Here is a 17,655-nt window from a genome sequence, read left to right as displayed (position 1 = left end):
TACTGAAACTTTTAAACTAAATGGTATACTGTCACCCGTCATTTGAAGGTTAGAACTACTAGGTTATGTAGGAGATGAGGACTACAGGGAAATAAATAATATGTAGTATATGATTAGACGGTTGAGTGCAGACACACTTACGTATTTCATTGCAGAGTAAATTTGGCTAAGGTTTCTCACTTGAAAAACTTAACTCAAAATAAAACGAAACCTGTACCAATAGATACTTATGTTGCTCAAATTTTCTAATATTCCTAATATACCTTTCTTTCTCACTAAATAACTTAGAATGATATAAATAAAAGTATCTAACTGACATATGACATATTTCAATATCGAAGTAACAGCATCAATATACTCAATTAGGTATAATATTATTACATACTACATAACATAATTACATATTGATTTATTGCCTTTGGATATGTTTTTTTCCACCATCTGTGTACTTTAAATGTACCTTGTTTGTTTGGATTCTTCTCTTGTAACTTTATTATTTTATTTAATAGCTTCTCTTTGCATACTCCAAACATACAATAGCGTCTGCATTAGTGTCAGTACCCATTCCTTACATATTCCTACCAAATATCACAGCATATTTTTTAATAACCAATAGGAACAGTGATACCTACGAAACAGTATTAAATAACTCGTTACATTTTACATTCCTTTCATTTGTCATTACGTGAGCTTTGAAAATCACCATATCCTGATAATTTTGTCGATATTGTCACATCTAGAATATGTAATTTTTATTCACATTTTAATTTTAATTACGTTTAAAAATAAATTTTGCATCAGCAGTATTAACATATACTCGGATTAACATATTCATAAAGTCACATATTGATTATTTCTCCCAATAATGAACATTATGATGTTCGTGATACTCATGATTATCAATAATCGTCATTATTACTATTAAACAATACAAGAGTCTAATTCTGAAAAATCACAACATGTGAATGCGATTTGAAGTTGCAGCGTCGCCAGTTATTGCAAACTGTACTTACATTTCAAGAATATAATATAAATAAATAAGATAGAAATATAAAGAATGAATGGTTTGTACCTGGATGGAATGTCTGTTCAGATGAAAAGTGTTACAATAACGTACTTGGCAATATTCACAAATCGCTGATTTATTCATTGCTGTCTACTATTTATAATCAAAATATCCTTAAATTTACAAAACAGAGCTCTTTCCAGGGTAAAATCCAAAATGGGACCTGTAGTTCGTTGGATTCTACATCTCGATTGTTTGTAAATGACAACGTCGTAAAATCAGGCGGAAACTACCAAATATTACCGAATACCGGTTAAAATTTTCCAGAACTAGCAATTATTTTAAACAACTAGTGTTTTTTCTGGCTTTAACAAGTATGCAAAACCATAGCCACATAATTAGCAAATTATTGACATAACTAAATGCAGACGATCACAATAAGTATGTCAGCCGGTAATTTATTGAATAATTTATAATAAAATGTCCAACGTTCTTTTAATTTTGAAAAATTAACCTTATTACGGACCACCCTGTATATTTCAATGTGTTTATTTTAATAATAACGTAATTATTTTGTTTCTATTTCAGTTCGAACTTGTTCGCCCGCTCTCTATTCAAAATATCATCATCGGTGGTGGAATAATGATGTTGGTGTCTTTCATCTTCATCCCGAACATATTCTGCGCCTTTTGGGTGGCCTTCAGCATCATCTCGATCGAAGCCGGGGTCGTCGGCTACATGGCGTTGTGGGGCGTTAACTTGGACTCTATCTCGATGATCAACCTGATTATGTGCATAGGGTTCAGCGTTGACTTTACCGCCCATATCTGTTACGCTTATATGTCATCAACAGCCAAACGGTCGAAGGAAAAAATGAGCGAGGCTCTGTTCGCGTTAGGACTGCCCATATTTCAAGGTAAATCTCGACAGTTAATGATCACCGAACCGGGATAACTTTATTCGGTATTTACAGGTTCCGTCAGTACGATTCTTGGAATGGTAGCCTTAATCTTAGCCAACAACTACATATTTGCCGTTTTCTTCAAGATGATCTTCTTGGTAGTATTCCTGGGAGCTATGCACGGTCTGTTCCTCTTGCCCGTCCTCTTATCTTTATTCGGACCGGGCTCCTGTACTCGACACGACGACGACGAAGACATGAAACTATCGAGCATAGAGAAATCTTTACCGCATCCATACTGCATTCCTCATCCCCAATTCACGCTGAACGGGAGCCACTTGGGCAGCAGCCTGAAGACGTCCACTTTCACGCCGATCGAACGTTACCACAAGAAAGCCTTCAAAAGTTTCGGCGATATCGACAAGGATTTAGGATTGGGTACCTCGGAAGAGAACTCCAGCGAATCCTCGACGCATTCGAATAAAAAATCGGAGATGCCTCAGGAGGAAGAGAGAAGATACCGGGATAATTGGAGACGAAGATCCGACGCGCACCTATACCAACAGCGCAGCCCCCACATCGATATTTACGGCACAGGAACATACAGAACGCGAGACGAAGACGTCGGCAGATTCAACGAAGCATACAGGCCGGAAGAGAGCAGGAGTCGGTTCGAAAGACGAAGATACTCGCCCCCCGAACAGAGGAACTTCCATCAGAACGGGGGTCTGGTCAGATCCCACTCGCATCACGGTATTGTGCTTCCTAGATACCTGAAAGAATCTCATTTTCCATAGTTTCTGAACCATATCGAATAGCTCAAGTATTATTGCAGTGTGTTTAGTGTGAACGTGAGTGGTATACTTATAATCTAGTAATAATGTTATCGAATATACGTAGAATTGAAAATGAAGTTGATTTGTAGGAAAACTGTTGTGTGGGACCATTTTATAAATAAGATCACGTTACCTTGATCGTAGCTCTTTATACTAGTCATAATAGCGACCGCAAAATCTAATTTAATTTGACCTACGCTTACCAAATACCTTCGCTGGTATTGATGAGGTCCTGATCAGTTAATGTTAATTAAATGACGTAATATTTATCCTATCAATAGAGACAATTGCTCAACTGTAGTGAATATTTGTTCGTAGACTAGTTAGGGATTGTACAGTCGAAATTTTTTAAGTACCTAGATTTAGCAAACGAAGTTGTAACATATTTTTTCATCCGTAAAATATATTTTCTATACATAACACTGTTTTTTTTTTATTATGAAATTTCATCACAACCCCAACCGTGGAGAAAAAACCTTCCAGCTCCTCTTAAACGTGAAATTCGCATCAAAAATGGTCCATGCAGATTAGCTCGATTCAGGTGAATAGAATCAATAATTTAGAGTAGTATTTAACTTTCTGTGTAATAGATTCAGATTAAAGGAAAGGCATAGGCTAGAAAAGACCAGAATCGGACAAAATTGCATCCCCTGACAATAATTCGATTTACAATCAAACTACCACTCCTTAGTCTCTTACCGACCTAACGGCTCTCATCAAGTCCTACCTATCGGAGCGATCTTTCCAGGTCAAAATCAGGAAAATACTTTTCAGTCGAAAACAAATCGATGCTTACGTATCTCCAGGTTTCCTCCTGGCCTCAGCCTAATTTAACCTTTTAATTTTAAATCTGCTGAGAAACGAGCACATTGACGTCGCGTTTTACGCTGACGATACTGCTTTCTTCATAGCCTACAGGTTCGAAGTTACATTTCAAGAACGTTTACAGAAGCAGCTCGATCATGCGATCAAGTGGCTCAAATTCTGGAAGTTATAAATCAACCCCCTGAAAACCCAGACCATCATATTTTATAAAAAGCGTCTTGCAACTTTAGATTGACTGATGTCTCAATGATGTCTAATGTCTCAAATACACAAAATTAGCTCATCAAGCAATAACGTTTTTAATGCCTTTTGTCACAAAAAACTTATAAATGTGAAGCTGGGTTTTCAATAAAAGTTTATCTTAAAAATAAATATAGAAACCAGACCTTAGGATAAAACTCGTCATTTACCGCAAACTTGGATTCTTTAGTAAAAAAATAAGCAGCATCTCCATACTTCGCATTAAGTTCACTACCATAAATATAACAAAAGCTAGAGGTAGGTTGTTCTTAAAGCAATTCTCGTTAGACAAGCAAACTTAACTCAATAATTTAGAGTAGTATTTAACTTTCAATGTAATAGATTCAGATTAAAGGAAAGGCATAGGCTAGAAAAGACCAGAATCGGACAAAATTGCATCCCCTGACAATAATTCGATTTACAATCAAACTACCACTCCTTAGTCTCTTACCGACCTAACGGCTCTCATCAAGTCCTACCTATCGGAGCGATCTTTCCAGGTCAAGATCAGGAAAATACTTTTCAGTCGAAAGTAAATCGATGCTGGCGTATCTCCAGGTTTCCTCCTGGCTTCAGCCTAATTTAACATTTTAATTTTAAATCTGCCGAGAAACGAGCACATTGACGTCGCGTTTTACGCTGACGATACTGCTTTCTTCATGGCCTCCAGGTTCGAAGTTACATTTCAAGAACGTTTACAGAAGCAGCTCGATCATGCGATCAAGTGGCTCAAATTCTGGAAGTTATAAATCAACCCCCTGAAAACCCAGACCATCATATTTTATAAAAAGCGTCTTGCAACTTTAGATTGACTGATGTCTCAATGATGTCTAATGTCTCAAATACACAAAATTAGCTCATCAAGCAATAACGTTTTTAATGCCTTTTGTCACAAAAAACTTATAAATGTGAAGCTGGGTTTTCAATAAAAGTTTATCTTAAAAATAAATATAGAAACCAGACCTTAGGATAAAACTCGTCATTTACCGCAAACTTGGATTCTTTAATAAAAAAATAAGCAGCATCTCCATACTTCGCATTAAGTTCATTCCCATCAATATAACAAAAGCTAGAGGTAGGTTGTTCTTAAAGCAATTCACGTTAGACAAGCAAACTTAAATCAATAATTTAGAGTAGTATTTAACTTTCAATGTAATAGATTCAGATTAAAGGAAAGGCATAGGCTAGAAAAGACCAGAATCGGACAAAATTGCATCCCCTGACACTAATTCGATTTACAATCGAACTACCACTCCTTAGTCTCTTACTTTAATTCAGATTCAGATGTTTATTATCTCAGTTGCTTCTGTATCTTTTTTAACCCACTATGGATTATCTCGACTGAATATACTGTTCTACCTGGATTTCAAACCATAAAAAAATGGTCAACTGCGTTAAGACTACAAAGTGAAGAGGTCACACTTTTTTAATCCAACCTGATTACTCTTTGTTGGATTCTAAAACTCTTTCCTATGGACAATATTAAACATAAATTTAAAACTCGTTGGCATGATCACTGTGCCAGTTAATTCGATCAAATGTTTCAACATTCGCGCACTTGAGGAACTTAATAATGTTATTCCTTACCGAAACGGTTCTATAATAAAACGCCAATTTAATACCTATATAATTTTATTGCAATTAATGGATTATCGTAATGAAAATACCGGGACTATATAGAGTCGAGTAAATTTTTTAATGTTTTAACAAATAAAAAAACTAATTAAATAAATTAATTTTTCCTAAAAAGCAACACAACAAAACAGTCTTGATTATTTTAAATTTGCAACGTAAGTCCTAGAACAATGTGCAATAATAATTAAGACATAAACGTTATATAAAACCTTATATTCTTTCATTCTATGATTTCTTTATAGAATCGGTGAAATTAATGGAACATGAAAATTACACTGAGATTAATGAGAGCTGCATGAAGAATTAAAATAGGGAACACGCGTTCCGCTGAAAAATACCAATATAAACTACAGATTAACATACACTAATACTAAAATATACATCTTTACCATATAGCTCTTGTGTTTAAAATAGAATCATATTAATGACTGTTTAATTTACTGAAACACCACAAAATATTTGCAAAATGATACAGGTTTAAAGGGTAGGTAGGAAGTGTTACAAGCCATGCTATATACATATTTTTTAAACATACTTATAGCTACGCTACCAGAAGTCGTGCCTAAGTTTACTATCAATTTGTTTGGGAACAACTCACAGCCCTATGATGTCCAAATATATCATAGCGAAATTACACATTAGTCAAGCTAGCAATAAGATTTTTTTACATTTGACGGTAGCATTAAATGAAATCTAAACAGCCATTAAGTGTGTTAAAAAACAAAAGTCCTGAAAATAACATAAGGAAGGTAACTTATTCATTATTCCTACAACGGAATCTTCTGCAATGTTTTTATTGCCATATCAATCAGCTTGTTCGGAGATACCATCGCCAATTTGTCAGCTATTAAACTATACATCTGTACTATTTCATCTGGGGTTGCAGAACTTAGTTGTTCTATTAATGGCTCCAATGGGTTCGCCGGTGGAGATGGTTGCGTGTCCAGGATTTCCTTACTACTGCCCGGACGAGGCTCATTAGCGTTTGCTTTCAGTTCTCCATCATCTTTGGTAACCATATTAAAATGAGATTGTGCATAGACAATTAAATCGTCTCGACTTAACATGGGAAACACAACATCGCAAATGTCCTTTGTAGATAGTCCCTGGAATAAATAAAAAAGGTTTTTCAGTTATTGCTTTTATAATATATTGATTGCTACCCCCGACATCAAGAGCGAAATCAAAATAGAGGTAAATTACCCGAAATGAGGGAATTGATAAAAGAAAAACGAAAAGCTAGAAGACACAAAAGCAGAAATGTTGTAGACAAAACAATATTTAATAGAACTCCTGGACGTCTCACAAGCTTTTGACCGGGTATGGCATTTGGAATTAATCCACAAAATGAGCAAACTTCTACCGCGGAATTACTGTCAACTGCTGGAATAATATCTTTTCGAAAGGAAATTTAGAGTTTCGCATGAATGAATTCGAAAGAGTAGTGTCTTGGTATCACTCGTATATCTGCTCTATACTACTGATATCCCAACAACACACACAGTTATTATGGCAAAATGTGTATCTCTGTCTAAGGCTGTAGAAAAAGTGCAAGTAGCGGTCAACAAGATCTGTAAAATGGATTAGAGACTAGAAAAATACAGCTTAATAGCTCCAATGTTATCTGTTCATGTTAATTTTGCGTTGCGGCAAAATGACAAAAACCTAATTATATCATCTGACGGAGGCCCGATTCCTCAAGCCGATTTAGCTAAATACCTCGGAATATATCTCGATGGTAGGTTATATTGGAAATATCATGTGAGACAAAAAGCACAACAGATTAGACTCAAAGTCAAGCAACTGTACTGGTTAGTCGGAAGATACTTTCAACTTGCCTAAAATCAAAGGGATTGGTTTATCAGTCAACCATGAAGCCAATTTGGACCTATAGAGTTTCACTAAAACATCAAACCAACTAGTAATCCAATGCACCCAAAACAAAGTTCTAGAGTTCAGAGCTGCCCGATGACCTCGATATCAAATTAATATGGAGATGGAACTGGATACACAGCAACGTGGATGCCATGCAGCTACCGGACAACATGCAGAAAATCAGAAGATTGAAGCGTACCAAACCACAAGAACTTCTTTAGTGTATAAGTGTATTCTTAACTTTAGCTTAAGTAGATTAGTTTTATTTTAATTTTGGGAAATACATACTGCTGTATTAAACCCGTACTCGCCTTGCTTGTATATTAATGCAAGGACAATAGTTCAGTACTAATAAATTAATTTGTAAATTAAGATTGAACTAAGCATATCTAATGTAAGATGTAATTAATAAAAAAATTATTGCTACCGAATTCTTCACGGTTGATAGTCGCGATAAGAACATACAGATTTTGTTATATAATGAAGAATCGACAAATTAAAGTAACTTCAACGTTTGATAGCCAAATGCGAAACGATTGGTTTGATTAATATCATATCCGTAAAAATGTGAAGAAAAACGCTAGGCAGTCAATTCAAATCCTTGTCATGTCTTTTCGCGACTTTGCGAATAATTGCAAAATAGTTTTTAATGAATTTTGGACGACTAGCATTCACTAAAAGTTACTATTTGGACAGGTTTTTTGGCGAGTGCAGTGCCTCTGGTTCGTACTTTTTCGAAAATAATGGCAGCGAGATCCTTGTCCACGGTGGGCGCTGCAGAAGTTCTGTTTTTCCCTATATTGCACTATATGGACGTGAACAACATATATTTCCAGATTCTGCAGGAATCATACGATATATATATATATATATATATATATATATATATATATATATATATATATATGATTAAAATTTTGCCAAGAGAGAAATAATAGTAATTGTTTTGCCGATATAGAAAATGCATTAAGGAGAATGCAGTGGTCTAGTAGATCTAGTTTTTTTCTTAGTTAATATGTATACAGATATTAACAGAACAAACAAAGGAGAAATGCAGTGTAACTAAGTGTAAAAGGTAAATATGCTCTCTAATGAAAGTAAAATATATTACTTGGATATATAATTGTTAATTAGGTGAAACAGGCCTCCAGGAGATACAACTACAAATGCGCCTAAAACTCTAACTCATAGGTGGTATGGAAAAGAGTTCAATGTAAATATAATCAAGCACAACCCTAACCTACAAACTATTATAACTGTGTACTTAATTGTAGTTTTAAGTCCATTCATAAAATATGCATTATGGACATATTTGATTTAGAATTTTGTTGTATGTCAATGCCGAACTGAACTAAAACTCGGAGTTGATACGGCAACACTGTGACGTTTTGACGGCACAAATTTAGACGACGTATGTACAAAACTTTTTTGGATAGACATATCTGAAAATTCTCTTGACTAGTCTAGAATGAGTAACTTATACATGACCGCGACTGTATTAAACGACCAACATACACTTCAAACATTTATTTTTGAATCTCGACAATGAGCCTCTACCCGAAGGGGTGGCTGAGTAAGGCTGTTGAGGTAAAGGTAAAACAGGTTGCTCAGTATGTTGAACTTCCTGAACTTTTGTAAAATAAAGCATTAATATATACAAAAATTAAAAGAAATACTTCATTTTTGTTCCCCATGTTCAAGTAATTCTGGTTAAACCTAAATAAAGTTAAAGACTTACCTCAGCTTGAGCATTCTCTAGAACTGTGGTCAAACTACTCTTTGCATCAACTGTTTCAATACTCTCATCAAAGCTTTTGTCATGCTCACTTATATCAAATGTCTCCAGCAATTCCTCTTCCGCCACTTTGTAATTCTTCATATAATATTTATTTAATACTTTATACACGTTAGCTACAGCTGGAGCTTTGAATGGAAGCTTAGATATTTCCGATTCGGTCATCTTAGCCAAATCTCCGATTGTTTTGATACCCTTGTTTTTCAGTTTAGTCAAAAGGGTTTTTATGAACATTGGTCCTGTTAATTTCTTCGCCACGACTATTATATCGACATAACAATCGACTAAATTCGGGTATATCGGTCGGTCATATTCTATCGTATTGATTTCTAGACCGACGAGTGGGCTAATCGAATTCATATCGCCGTTCATAATCTTCATAAATTGATTGTCGATGTCCTCCTCGGTGCTCATTTCAAAAAGTGATTTATCACTATTATCATCTTTAATAAATACCTTCCTCGATGTTGTGCAGGGATCACTAAAGTTTACACGTTTACGCTAAAAAGTATCGTGTGTTATTATTGTTTTAATATGATGGAATAGAATCTCACCTTTGCACAAGGTGAAAGACTTTCTTCGGTTTCCGAATATTTCCTTTTTAAAATACTACTTCTTGGTAACGCTAACGGACTGGGCACCTCTCTTGAAAATGTTAAGATGTCTTCTTGGCTCACAGTTGCCATCGCATCGTCACTGTCTGACGGCCTCTTCACTTTGGACATTAGTTTCTTGATTCTTGAAACCGAAGGTGACATTGTTTTCAGAAATCTTCTTCGACTGAAACACCATATTTTCACAAAATAATCAAGGTAAAACGTATAGTACTTACTTAATTGGGCTATTAATGGAAGTCAGAAATTTTGATCGCTCTATAACAGGATTATTTACGGTGATCACATCATCCTTGTCACAACACTGCTTATCAACTTCAACCTTGCTATCTTTTTCTGGGTCGCTGGTGTTTTTATTTGGAGCATCGTCCGCCTTTTCTGGCGATTTTATTTTATCCTCGTGTTCGCCTTCTTCATTGTCGAATTTCAGAGCGACCGGTACCAGTCTAGGTTGAGCTTCCTCGATGAATTCATCGTCGTCGGACAAAACATCCTTTGAAATTTGTTTTAAAGCAATAGGTGAAATATCGAGGGTGTTGTTGAGCAGCTCAGAAGTTCGATTTGGCGTCTCCCCAGTCACTGGTGACGATGGTATGTTCGTATCGTCGAGTTCTGAAACATTTACGACAGATTACTTTCGCTTCTTATAAATAACGGGCTGGAGAAAAGTAATTCAGGTTTATTTTCGTGTTTTCCATTTTTGATTGATGACCTGTTTCGAGGACGATGTCGCCTTTCTTGTAAAATCATAGTTTTGTCAAGCTTCACAGATCTATGGGCGTAAAAAACTGGGCGATTTTTTACACCATTAACAGAGTTTTGCGGAGACCGGAATAAATGGTAGTCGGACTGATAAAGTTTGATACAGCCAATCTCGTTTAATCTTCGGCGTTCCTCTCGATTAATTCTGATCGTTTTTTAAAATTATTGCTTCACTGAATTAGTGTTATTAGAGATATGCGACTGAAAGTCGTAAAGCGAAAAACCGAAACTACTTGTTCCCCAAGTTTATATATTAATATCGAAAGTAATCAACACTTAAATATTATATATTCATACATACCTGCACTTTTATCCAGAGTTTCAAGATCAGTTTCACCTACATTGGATACAGTTATTTCAGCTACAATACTCTCAGTTTCAGCTACAATACTCTTAGTTTCAGCTATAATACTCTCAGTTTCAGCATTGGCAGTACACTCCAAGTTATCTTCATTAATCACATTGAGTTTCTCTACGTTACTATTGGTTAAAGTTTTATCTTCATCATGAACAGGAATCTTAGGATCGATATTGTCAATGCCACTAATATTATTGAAATGGTCTTGCTTATATTCTTCGGAAGATTCCAACGCCAATGATGCAGTATCCATCATAGCGATCGCCTTATCCGCATCAGTTAGCACTGGCTTTTTAGGAAGATCCACATTTATATGAATGTCAATGATATCACAGTTTACAGATTCTGTATTTTGAGTTTGGGTGTCGTCTTCTGTTTGGCCATCTTGTGTTTGCGTGTCCTGATTCTGAGTCGTTTCGACGACTTCTTGTGGGGAAGCTTGTGTTGTGCCTTTTAAATCATTTCCAAGAGATTTCACAGGAGTACTGCAGTTGGAACCATTAACAACCTCCTCGATGGCTTCACTTATATGTTTTAAAACAATTTGTTGGGGAGTAGTAGAAATCTTTTTTTTGGATTCTAATTTATCTGAAATATTTTTGGGCGATTTTGATTTGCGCTTCTTGTTATTTTCGATGGACTTGTGTTCTGGTGACTCTTCAATGGACTGAAACAGTTCCTCACTATGACTAGGATTTTGCTTTGATTCGCATTTCGTTTCGCCGCTTTTTTCTGGTTTCTTTTTACTTTTCTTCTCTGTTATACTGTCGTCTTGAGATTGTACATAACCGCTCGTCATATTGTTCACGTTAATTTTGATGTTTAGAGATTTCCTTAACACGCTAGTATTTGCACTACTATGTAAAGATGAATCCTGTGAACTTTCGATGCAATCATCTGATTCGCTCTCATCGTTTCTTTTACGTTTTTTACCTTTCTTTATGATATTCTTCTCATCTATTGTGGTACTTTTTGAGTTACTCCTCGATCTTCTCTTTTTAAGTTTCTCATTGTTGTTTTGGTTATCTGTTATTTTTACATCACTTGGCGCATTCTCTGTCTCATTTTCAGAGTTATGTGCATCTATATCAATTAACTTCTTTGGTGGTATGGTTTTCCTTAATGATTTTCGAACAGGAGGTACAGGGGGCGGAACATCCTGTACCTGTTTTATTTTTCCTTCAGCAGCTTTTGGAGGGCGCCCTGGTTTTCTTTTAGTGTCACTATTAAGGGTAATTTGAACAGTCTTAGCCTCCCCTCTGGGCACAGGCTCTTTGTCGAGATTTAAATCAGATACTGATGGATGTTGATCTGATACACTGGATTCTTCAACTGAAATATGTGTTGACTCTTTGTCATCCTCTGAATTGTCTCGTGTTAATGAACCAGTAATTACTTTGTCGTCTTCCGGCACTTCGGTTTCATTAGTACTATCATTATTAAGTGAACTTTTTCGCTTCGGTAAAGTTTTACGACGTTTTCTCTTTGGGCTGTTTGTTATTTTATCAACATCTGCCAATTTTATAACTGAACTTTGACTGATACTGTCATCTAATTTTTCTATTGGTATGGTAACAACTTTTTGATTGTTTAATTCTAATGAGTCAGTGTTGACTTGATTTTCTTGATCTTCATCAAGTTTTTTCTCCCTTCGAGATCTTCTTGAGGGAGCCGATACAAACTTCTCGGCGCCTACAATGTCCATTACAAGTTTTTTTAATTCCTTCTCTCTTTTTGTACTTTTACTGCTGTCATTGCTGTCCAAAGAATCTTCTCGATCGTTTTCATTTAACAACTTACTATCCGCTTCTCTTACTTCGGCACAATTATCACCCTCAGCTTTCACTGATTCTACGTCATTTTTACTAGGGTGCATATCTAAAGATTGACTCTGAGATAAGTCCTGATATAAAGCAGGTATAACAGGACGTTTCTTTAAAGACTCCTTCTGATGTTCAGTAAGCGTATCAGGTTTAATTTTCACTTCAGAATCAATTAAAACAAATTTACTGCTGCTCTCATCATCGATAGGAAATGATTTCTTTGGTTTTTTAATGGTCGCGCTGGGAGATACGAATTTGCTAGGAGTATTACTGTTAGATTCTTTCATCTTACTGCCTTTAACGTTTAAAGGCGACATGGTTCCAATATCTTTTCCGAACAGCCTCAACGTTGAAAGTTTGCTCTCTTTCACGGGACTAGCTGGAATTTGTTTAACTAGATCGGCAATTTTTGCTGACCTTCCACCAACCGGCATATACATCTTTATGTCCTTTTTAGAATCAGTGTGCTTTAGGTTCTTCAGCAAATCTGTAAACTTGAGACCTTTTTTTGAGGCTTCCGACTGAGATTCTTTTTCAAATATATCTGTTAATAAATCTAATGAGAAAAATTTTGCATAGCTGGCTTTTATACTGTCGGGAAGGTTCGATACTGATTTTGTTAAAACATCCAAAATGCCATAACATTTTGATTTTAACAAGTGCTCCACACAAGAACAGAGTTTCTTGACTACGTCGGACTCTTGCAATTTATCAACATTCGTTTCATAATATTCTTTCAAATAAGATTCAACTTTTTCTAATTTTAAACTGTTATCGCCCACAAAAGGTGTATTTAATATATGTATGATAAGATCCAAAGTTCCACATACTAAAACATTAAAATTGTTAATATTAACCACAAATAATGTAAAATGGAAAGACTTACTTGTTTCTTTATTCGCTGATTTCAGAGAGAACAAACCTATTATCGTGAGAATATTTCTCAATAAACGTGGATTATTTCTTAAGCACTTATCAAGTCCTTTGATTAGTGCGAGATGTAATTCTGCATGTCTTTCCACAAATGTAGAAACAACTTCTTTGTAATTGTCATATACTAAGACTTTTTGGTTCTGAAATATAATTTCATATTTCTTTAATGAATTAGGTCATTTTGGTATTATAAAAGAAACTTTTACTCGTCTTTTACTTATATTATGTTAAAAGTTTGAGTAGATTATTGTAGAGATGTTAAAAAGGGCATGGAAATCCATCCACAAAAAATTTACAAATCCGTAAATATAAGTTGTCTTATTAGTATATAAAATTATTCACTAAAAAATGCAAATATTTTATATTTCAAAAAAAAATATTGTTTATTGAAAATGAATTAAAGTTCTTCTACTGCCTTTTTACATTTGGTTCACTTTCAGCGAAAATATTTAATTTAATAGAGATACGTGGACTTACCTCTTCACTAATCTGATGTAAATATATAACTGGCCAAAGTAAATAGTCCAGTATATTTTCTTGCAGAAATTGATCCAGTTCCACAGCCAACTGTAACCAAAATGGCACGACGAGGTGAACGTTCACATCGCAAGTTTTAAATTTAGAAAAACAATCCAAGATGGCCTTGTCATGATTGATCCTCTCGTTTTTCTCCACGTTCGATAACAAGATGCGAAACTTTTCGACTTGTACATAACTGAAACAAAATGGATTAAAAAACTACCGGTATATTATTAATTTAATCATGGATACTAACTTTTCGGTGGCCAGGGGAATTGTAAATAATATCTGTAGAATGTTGTTTAAATTGTGAGAAGCAAGAAGGGTAATATTTTCGGGACCAACACATATTAAACTTTTAAATATCATTACTGCAATGGAATTTTTATATGAATCTTCATCCTAAAATCGATAAATTTATAAAATGTTATACATACAAATATGATATTACGAACCTTTATAAGCTTACTCAATGATTTAGCTAAAGCTTCCATGCACTTTTCTTTATTAGCAATATCTGGATTAAGAATTAACGTGGTAAGTGTTTTACAGAGACACTTCATAATCTAAAATAAAAATATTTTAACATTCCAGAATCGATATAATGAGATTCAGAAAGAACTTACTATTTCTCTTTGACGGTTTAACTCAATGTCCTTTAGAAGAATACAGCATTCGATAACAGAATTAATAATTGTTGTACAATAAGTGGAAATATTACTGGAATTTACTACTGGTGATTTTAAAACAATTTCACTAGATGTGTCCAAACAATTTTCATTTTCTCCATGGGAATGTCCTATTAGAAAAATATATCCATTAGAAGTAGTGTCTTCGATATCTACTAATATAACATTACCCAAGAGCCCTATTAGAACTTTAGCACTTCTCAACCACAACCCTGGAAAGCTTTTACCTTGGCCAGCTTTATTAGGATCAGTATCCTCACTAACTTCACCAAAACAAAATTCTAAGAATTCTTTGAGCACAAGAAAACTTTTAGCTTGCAATTTTTCAATCAGGTAAATAAACACATCAAATCGCTTACAAATTACAAGTTCTTGTCTTGAAAATTTTGCTCTCAGTGGTGTTAAAAGTAATCTTATCTGCTTCTCGCTACTTAAATGATGGGCATCCAGACTAACATTGTCAATTAACTCCTAGAATGAATATCATTGTTTATCAACGTTAGTGTGTGTCAGTGTAAGTTTATTATTCAGCTATACCTTCCAACAGTCATATCCTTTCAATCTTTGTTCATAACATGAGTTCCTAAAGGCATGTTCAACCACACGCAACAGTCGATTTATCAAAGACATTGAATGATGAAGCTTTTTTCCTAGAAGTCTCACCAAAAACATCCACAACTTCTCCCAGCATTCAAACTGTTTATCTCTTAAATCAGCTATATTTTTGATATATCTAAAAAAACAACATATTTAGAAAAATTCAATTAAGTCAAAATTAAATTGAATGTAATAGTACTTACTCATTAACATTTGTTAACAATTTATGATATTCTGTATCATCTAACGATGCAATTGGGAAAACCGAGGCAAAAACAAGACCAAGATCAATATAGGAAATTTTCAACCTATCATGTGTGTTTGAGACTGACATCATTTCTGGTATGAGTTTATCAAATATGAAACATTTACACTTTATTTTAGACACTGCACCATGGCAGAGTTCTGTTAAATTATCTACAAACTAAATAAAATTGGTTATAAAAAATTAAAAAACAAATCTGTAACTAACCTTTTGATAATCTAAATTACTCCATTCACAATAAACCTTAGTTAAGTCTGCTACATTACCATCGCTCATATATTTTAGACATTCGTCATTGAGATTATTACCCAATTCATTCCTAACCACATTCCAGTCGCTTGATGCATTTTTGAATACCTCCTGAACTTCAGCATTTGACAATTTGTGATCTATATATTTTAATAAGATGTGGAATATATCCCTCCAAATATCGATTCTTGTTTCTTGAAGACCCTCTATAGATCTAAAGAAACTACAAATAAATTGCATATATTAAAACAAGAAATGTAATATGATATAATTACCCAGGCAATTTTATTAAAAAACTTTTAAATTCATCAGGCTTTAAATCTGAGATTGGGAAAGCATCTGTGTATAAGGTAGTTAATTCAACAAGAGGCTGTCGTAAGTTATTATCCTTGTAATTGGTTATTTCAGGCAACATGTAATCTAGTAAAAATTCTACAGAACTTATACATGTACAGTTAGATGGATTGCTTAAATCAGCTAAGCCTGCTAACATTTCTTTGAACTAAAATATATAATTATTTAAATGATACAAATTATTATTATTTATGTTATTGTTACCTTCTCTATATTATATGATTTCCATACTGTATATAGACTGACCAGATCCGTGAAGTTTTTAGTTGTAATTAGATTCATTAAATACTTAGCTATGCTATCTATAATACTATTTTTCAGTCTCTTATCAATGCCTCCTTCCAAAATGCTAATGACATCCTTTTGGATACTGTGTATATTTTTATCAATCAACGATTTTAGTGTCTGAAGAGCCAACTTATCCTTTCCATTAATATCAAGATTAATCTTCAGAACCTTTAATTCGTTATTATACTCTGATAAGCTCATCATCTTGCTTGTTGTATTATTTTTGTCGAGTTTCTTCAAAACTGTATCTAAATCACTTAAAATTTGATCTCCCATATTAGATCTTACTCTAAAAATAAACAACACACTATGGTTGCCGGTATAACATCAGATATAAACACTCTTTACGAAAAATACTCAAGGGAGGTAGATTATTTTAAAATTAAAACAAAATGCAAACGTGTTATTTGTACAAATATAAACATCTCTTAGCATTCGCAACGCGCGGGAATTATAGGCTACTGTCAAAAATGACAGACATAATTGGTTTATTGAAACTAAAAAATCTATTACCGGCGACATCTGCCGGAAATATGTATATTGTTACAGTTAGTGTCAGTATTTTAATATTAATGATATATTAACAATAATATAAATACAATGGTTTATTTTACGATAATGCAAAAGCAAATGTCATTAAAATAATATAAATATAAGTTCTTAAATATAAAATTATGGGAGACGTAATGAAAATTCATCTTTATCATCTTTGTGGGGAAGTATTTAATGAGTGCCTATTGTTGCATAATTTACCCAGTTTCTGCATGTCGTTTATAAAAATCAAGTACTACATACTGTACTTTTTTTGGAATATATTAATAATATAATATTTATATTAATATTATGAATTTTATGATATTTATATTAATACATAATAAAATCATTTTCCATCAAATATCACTATGAAATATATGTACCTTCACCGTTTCGTCAGAAATGTATTAATATGATTCATATATATTCATAAAAATATATTATATATATATATATATATATATATATATATATATATATATATATATATATATATATATATATATATTAAACAATATTACCAGTTGCCAATATTAATTTAATGTACATATAATATT

The 17,655-nt window shown here is 33.8% G+C and overlaps 2 protein-coding genes across 2 annotated transcripts in view; one reads left to right on the top strand and one right to left on the bottom strand.

Annotated features, from left to right (window-relative positions):
• Ptr (patched domain-containing protein) overlaps positions 1-3,163 on the top strand; it is a 103,724-nt gene extending 100,561 nt beyond the window's left edge. Inside the window, exons 13-14 of the mRNA XM_076409503.1 lie at positions 1,595-1,922; positions 1,980-3,163. Of these exons, the coding sequence (XP_076265618.1) occupies positions 1,595-1,922; positions 1,980-2,704 (1,053 nt within the window). The 3' untranslated portion in view covers positions 2,705-3,163. The remainder of the gene's footprint in view (positions 1-1,594; positions 1,923-1,979) is intronic.
• Positions 3,164-5,422: 2,259 nt separating this feature from the next.
• On the bottom strand, positions 5,423-17,035 carry LOC143200054 (uncharacterized). Its single transcript, XM_076410310.1, has 16 exons — positions 16,481-17,035; positions 16,198-16,424; positions 15,881-16,145; positions 15,612-15,832; positions 15,349-15,544; positions 14,982-15,282; positions 14,749-14,921; positions 14,578-14,688; positions 14,379-14,524; positions 14,081-14,318; positions 13,557-13,743; positions 10,791-13,499; positions 9,946-10,339; positions 9,668-9,893; positions 9,057-9,614; positions 5,423-6,549 (listed from the first exon to the last, which is right to left on the bottom strand). Exons 1-16 carry the CDS (start codon positions 16,838-16,840, stop codon positions 6,211-6,213), a joined length of 6,651 nt encoding a protein of 2,216 aa, XP_076266425.1. The 5' UTR covers positions 16,841-17,035; the 3' UTR covers positions 5,423-6,210.
• Positions 17,036-17,655: the final 620 nt, after the last annotated feature.

Source organism: Rhynchophorus ferrugineus, unplaced genomic scaffold, assembly GCF_030347505.1.
Source record: "Rhynchophorus ferrugineus isolate W39M unplaced genomic scaffold, kcgeb_rfMv2 rfM7, whole genome shotgun sequence".
Classification (NCBI taxonomy): Eukaryota; Metazoa; Arthropoda; class Insecta; order Coleoptera; family Curculionidae; genus Rhynchophorus; species Rhynchophorus ferrugineus.
The sequence above is the reverse complement of the archived record's forward strand: the minus strand, read 5'-3'. Positions and strand labels throughout refer to the sequence as shown.

Coding starts and splice junctions, on each gene's coding strand:
- LOC143200054 (XM_076410310.1), bottom strand. CDS start 16,840: ATGGGAGATCAAATTTTAAGTGATTTAGATACAGTTTTGAAGAAACTC. Junction 16,146..16,197: donor TTTTTAATAAAATTGCCTGG/GTAATTATATCA, acceptor ATTTATTTGTAG/TTTCTTTAGATCTATAGAGG. Junction 14,525..14,577: donor CATTGAGTAAGCTTATAAAG/GTTCGTAATATC, acceptor TATCGATTTTAG/GATGAAGATTCATATAAAAA.